Source organism: Aspergillus mulundensis (genome assembly GCF_003369625.1).
Source record: "Aspergillus mulundensis strain DSM 5745 chromosome Unknown scaffold_15, whole genome shotgun sequence".
NCBI classification, from domain to species: domain Eukaryota; kingdom Fungi; phylum Ascomycota; class Eurotiomycetes; order Eurotiales; family Aspergillaceae; genus Aspergillus; species Aspergillus mulundensis.
Window position 1 is genome coordinate 582,776 of NW_020797903.1, and position 6,000 is coordinate 588,775.

The 6,000-nt window shown below is 53.8% G+C and overlaps 2 protein-coding genes across 2 annotated transcripts in view; both read left to right on the top strand.

Moving 5' to 3' along the window:
- Positions 1-2,392: 2,392 nt before the first annotated feature.
- DSM5745_10506 (uncharacterized protein) lies at positions 2,393-3,150 on the top strand (the record flags this gene model as incomplete). The annotated part of the gene is made up of 2 exons (XM_026752522.1): positions 2,393-2,583; positions 2,625-3,150. 2 exons carry the CDS (start codon positions 2,393-2,395, stop codon positions 3,148-3,150), a joined length of 717 nt encoding a protein of 238 aa, XP_026598965.1.
- Positions 3,151-4,593: 1,443 nt separating this feature from the next.
- Positions 4,594-6,000, top strand: part of DSM5745_10507 (N(6)-L-threonylcarbamoyladenine synthase family protein) — a gene marked incomplete at both ends in the record, with an annotated part of 1,630 nt that continues 223 nt past the window's right edge. The window contains 2 exons of the mRNA XM_026752523.1: positions 4,594-4,715; positions 4,778-5,957. Coding sequence (XP_026598966.1) covers positions 4,594-4,715; positions 4,778-5,957 — 1,302 coding nt within the window. The remainder of the gene's footprint in view (positions 4,716-4,777; positions 5,958-6,000) is intronic.

A 6,000-nucleotide genomic window follows, 5' to 3' on the forward strand; every position in this document is an offset into this window, starting at 1 on the left:
ACTTGATTCTCCCCCGAGAAGCAAAGGCCCGATGCAGGGATAGGGAGCTCTCCAGGATCGATTTTCGTGGCAACAAACCCTAGTGTTTATGAACATGCCCGAGAACTACCCTAGAGCAACCAAGGGCCCGAAGAAGGAGACCCTAAGCTGTCCGCATTTCTTCCTCAAAACGAATGAGGGATCTGTGGGACTGTGCCAGTTTTGCAACCTCTAATTCCTGCGGCACTGCAGAAGGTTACCACGCCAATTCAGGCCCTGTTCCTTTGGAGCCGTCATGCAAGGAGTGTTCTCACTCAAACCTTGCGCAATTGACCAGTGCTGTACCTCCTGTAACGTCGAACCATGCTGCGCCAGTGCAAGTGCTACACCTTGGTGTCTTACAAATTGTTCTCTTCCTTTATCGAGCACAAAGCCGCACCACTGTGAATATTGCCAAAATCGGCTGCTATTGACCACTTGGCGCCCTAAGGCTTGGACTGGGAGTATAACCAAGGAGGACATGGATAGGTAAATGTCCGGATGCTATTTCAGATACCGTTGGCTGTGAGGCTATTGCCGATTGATAAGCTCTTCAACTTCCCATCCTTTACGGGGCCACCCCTTGACGCTTAGAAGTTTATGGGTATTGTGACTGGCTTGTTGCCGCCACGAAGGAGCTAGTAAACCAGACAGCGTGGCATACTTCTAGATAATCCCCATGGTAATAGCGTTCCAGCCGGTTAGAGTAGTCCGTTGGCAGCTTTGTCGTCAAGTCGACCTCTAGATCGGCTACGATGGCGTCTTGCATCCTCTTCAAGATACGCTCGTTCAAGCGCGCGGCTCTCGATGGTTTTGCGGCGGGCGTCATGACTGGTTGATAAAGACAAGCTAGCTGCCGCCAAAATGGGATGCTTGAGAAAGAAGAGAGAGTTGGCGGATTGATTGATGGAGAAATGAAGGGAGAGAGGTAGAGTGTTGCTTGCTGGCAGGGGAGTGCCGTATGGCTGAGCTATGATTGGTACCTAGAATCATGTGACACGGCATTTTCAGCCACAGTGGCTGATGCGACGCTCACCCTGATCGCGAGACAAGCAGCCACCCAACTCCTGTCTGTGGTGGTCAGTAGGTAGTTTGGTAGATGATAATCTGTAAGACTCAGATGCCGTATGCTTTTGGCCAGCGAAGCCAGCATCTACATAGCGCCCAACTATTTTATGAGTGGTACCGAGCGGAGGCCAGACCAAGCCCTAACTATACACAATGGGATGAGAAATAGACCTCTTCCCTTCGCCTCATAAACATAAGGTCCAGCAGCGGTGCCCCAGCCACAAAGTGATCCTTCACCCGATCCTTCACCCGGCCAAAGTACGCCTCAGCATCGAAGTCTGAGTGTGCAGGGAACGACCTATACGCTGGAATGGAGACAATCGCCCCCCAGGAATAAACGTGTCTCCGATCATTATTCCTTCAGGTGGCGTCTCCTCTGGGAACCTAAGAACATGGACGGATCAAGCCGCATGCGTAGGTTGATAACTGAATCAAGAACTGGCAGTGATTGAACGCAGGCATAAGCCGACCTAAGCCCCATCAAGCCCTAACTTGCGGCATACGCGGGGTGAGCCTTGTGGTGGTTCAAAGGGAACAGCCCCTTTACTCATTTGGGGTATTCATGTCAATCCCCGCCAGTCAATGTCTAACAGATAGAGAAACCCAGGCGGCCAGGGCGCAGCTGGTCAGACGTGCCCAGCGAAGATTGGAGCCCCGTGTTGGGAAAAAGTTTAAGGACGTGCTGCTGAAGTCATTCAACGGGGATTTTGGGGTCGAGAATGATATGAGGGAGGATATGAAGCTCCAGCAGGCGTTTCGGTATTAGATGTTGGAGGTTATTGAAGTTGTGGCCAATTCTACTTAGGGCTTGTTCCGTACCTCCATACCAATTTGCGTACCCAGGGGGGGCTGAGTGGCTCGCCCAGCGTGAGTAGATCACCTCGGTCAATGGAGGTACCCTACCTGAGACTTGGAAGTCTGCATCGCGAAACTCGGCAGGTTATCTCCCTTGACTAAACATAATGCTCCAGCAAGGAGATATGGAGTAGATTGGACTGGGCAGTATCTATTAAAGCCTGGTTGGCTGATCTTCCACTTGAGAATAATGGTATGTACCAGTGATTGGTGAGACTTGGAACATGCGGGGCTTAGACCCAGCAAGCACAGCATCTAAGACAGACTTCAGCCGCTCTTTGACTGTATAAACCATCAATCCAACCGCAACCATCACAATGACAACCCGCGGCCGACCAGCCAGCAGTCTCCGACCAGCCACACCTCCAGACCCAACTCTCACCACTTGAACTGTTCCTTCCCAAGATCCGAACCTTTACTCTGCAGTCCTTCGGACCGGGCCCCGCCCAACATGAGATTCCTAACCCGCACTCCAGAACAAGTCCGCGCAGAATCAGACCCAGCAACCTACCTAAGCCCCATAGACGCTGATAACTCGCATACACTACAAGACCCAACCTACCAGCTCATCCAAGAAGTCCACTCCGTCTCCGAAATCGTCCCGGACAAACTCGAGCCGCACGAGCACAAGCCTGATCCAACGTGGGGATTCTACGCCTTTGCCGTCGCCTACGACACAGAAGCACTGTCCAGACCCCGCGCGCAGTGGCCAATCTCACTGAAGCAACACGCCGCGGTATCAGAGCCAGTTCTACGGCGCAGTACACAGACGAAGCCACCCGTCGGTTCAAGATTGACCTCGTGCAGCATAAGCAGGCACTGGACGGTTCATCGATCGACCGCGTGCGCGAGGAGTTCCGTGCGTATCTGCGCGGCTTGCGCCTGCTCGATGACCGTCCAGATGGGCGCATTACCATCCGGGGCGCTAGTGCGCGCAACCACGTGTGCCTGGTGATGGATCGTGTTGTTATTCGCATGTTGGCGGATTTGGACTTTGGAGATGTAAGAGATGGTTACGCGCGGCTTAGGGGATACACCATTAGAGTTGTGGATGCGTGGTGGCAGCGGTCGTTGATGGATATCTCGCATTACGAGGGTGTAGATTTCATCCCGGTCTATTCTCTCGCTTATTATTATGAGGAGCTCTTGGGCTGTGCGAGCAGTGGTGCGATGGAGGATCTATGGCCGTTTATGAAGCGGATTCCGTAGATAATGTGAGCGGTCCATTCCCAAGTATGGAACGAACGAACAAAGGCATCTGGAAGGGGGAGTCTGCCGTGGGCTTGAGCAAACCGTAGTGGAAATTGCATTTTTCAGAGGTTACCCTACAGACCAAACATCGCATATCAGATATGTATACCTAGCTCCAGTCCACGTACAGTCTGAACAGTGACCTCGGGTCTATTACTCCGGGTTCCTCCTTCACCAAAGCCCGCATCCGAGAGGCCTACCACAATCTCCAAGCGAGCAGCTAACCTAGCAAGAAGTCCTCATCAGAGCGCTAGATGGCAACCTTGACAAGTTTAAGATTTGTACTTCCTTTAGGGATGACGGACAGGCAATGTGCGTTGATTACTATCCCTTACCTACTTATACGCAAGTTCCGCTGACAAGGTCAACAAATGAAAGTAACCTGACAGCCTCTTCTACATGACCATCCAGATGTCCCTTTACCCTCGCAAACCACAAGGCACATCGGCCTGTATCAACATCGCTATCTCGCCGTCCTCCCGCCTGCGTAGTGGACTCAGCGAGCAAGAAGTCGATGCCACTCCAAAAAGAACTTTAGAGACCTAGCGAGCTTCGCCTTCATAGGAGCAGCTTAACTCAACGGTCGCAGGTTGTCAAGTTCACCCCGTAGAGAAGATCGCTGTGTTTGCTCTTGGTTTAATGTGGGAGTTATCCTCGGATGATAAATTTATCGAACAGGAGAAGGGTTGCTACTGGCGAGGAATGCAAGGGTAAAGAAGATCCGCAGCTAGTTTTTGAGATGATCTATGAGTATGATCGATATGCCTGGCACGTCTAGAGCCCTGGATATATAATTTTACGGTCCATTTGGTGCTTTTCCACTTCCAACTAGTCCACAACGATGTCACTAACTTCCAATACCTTCTGCACCTCCAACGACTCATTCTGGAAATGCATAAGGATTGTAGCTTTGCCGGACCACGGCCTCTTCCCAGAGGTTCATGTCTGCTTTCGCCTGGTGGAACGTCGCCTTCGATGCTCCCTTGACGCAGAGCTACGCACTGATCCAATTCCCCTCAAGCCGAATGAGAAGCCGCTGCTTTTCTCCTCGAGAAACGGTGCGATTTGGTTCCAACGCCGAGGCGAAGTATGCCTCAGCGCTGCTTCAACTAGCTGGGGCCATGCGAGCCCTAGGCGCTTGCTAGATCCACCGTCTTCTATTTCTTATCTGGACCACCACTCCGTTATCCGTTGGCTCTTTGCTAGGTACTCACTAGGTAGGGCTAGAGCATTCAGTCTGCTTTCCAGCCTAGTAAGTTAGTATACGGCCTGAATAGGGCTTAGGGCAAGCATCTAGGGCTTATGGCCCGTGCGTTCCGCCGAACTTCCGACCGCCGACTCTGACTTCCTTTCAACTTTCCGATGCTTCATCTTGCCATCAACACTCCCGCCTTTCTCTCAATGCTCCATCTGCGGAGACTATCCGTATCCGCGGCTGGCCGCAGGGTATTCTCAAGAAATGCTCCGCTACCGTCAAATCTGCATTGCCGCGGCCTCCTGACCCTCGCGATCGAGACATCCTGGTAAGTCGCCTCCGCGGACACAACCTACCAGCAAACATCCGGTATGCTGATAGTTCTTCCAGCGACGACACCTCCGTCGCAATCGTCAACAAAGACGACACAACCGGCGCCGCAAAAATCCACTTCCTCAAGAACATCACACCAAACCTCACAGCCTACCAAGGCATCCACCCAATCCTAGCACTGGAATCGCACCAGCGCAACGTCGCGAAACTCGTCAACAAGGCCCTACCGCATCTCCCGCCGCCGTCATCCGAACACGCAAACAATATCACGAAGATAATACCACTATCCGATGGCACCGTGCGCCAAAAACCAGACTTCATATCCGTGACCCGCGGGCCGGGGATGCGGTCGAACCTCTTCACGGGATTGGATACAGCGAAGGGACTGGCTGTCGCATGGCAGATCCCGTTTATCGGGGTGCACCATATGCAGGCGCATCTGCTCACGCCGAGGCTCGTTTCCGCCCTCGCGCTCAACAACCCAACCTCCGACCCCGAGTCCGCAAGCGCCAGCAACGATAACAACAACAAGACCGGCACGCCCGCCTTCCCCTTCCTCTCAATCCTCGCCTCAGGCGGCCACACCCTCCTCGTAACCTCGACCTCCCTAACAACCCACAAAACCATGGCCACAACAACCGACGTCGCGCTCGGCGAAGCCCTCGACAAAGCCGCGCGCCACATCCTCCCGCCCTCCCTCCTCTCAACCTCAAAAAACACAATGTACGGCAAACTCCTCGAGCACTTCGCCTTTCCCAACGGCCCATCCGACTACGCGGATTACGTCGCGCCCCAATCCCGCGGCGACGAGATTGCAGTCTCAAAGGTGCGCTCGCGCTACGGGTGGAGCCTGAGCACGCCGTACGCGCAGACCCGCGAGCTGGCGTTTAGCTTTGCGTTCCTTGCGACGGCGGTGAAGGATATATTGACGCGGGCGAGCGGGAACGCGAACGTACATTCTGGATCTCGTGGGGAGTTGGGCGATGAGGAGAGACGGTTCCTTGCGCGCGAGGTCATGCGCGTGACGTTCGAGCATCTTGCCAGCCGCACGATTATTGCGTTGGAGTCACTGTGTGAATGGAGGGCGCAGTTCCCGCGTAATCCGAGCGATAAGCGCCGTGTTCCGGTTCCCGAGTCCGTGCCGGTGAAGACGCTTGTTGTTAGCGGTGGGGTTGCGGCGAATCGGTTTCTCATGGGTATTTTGAGGAAGTGGCTTGATGGGAGGGGGTTTGGGGGGGTGCGTGTTGTGGCGCCGCCGGTTGGCTTGTGCACGGATAATG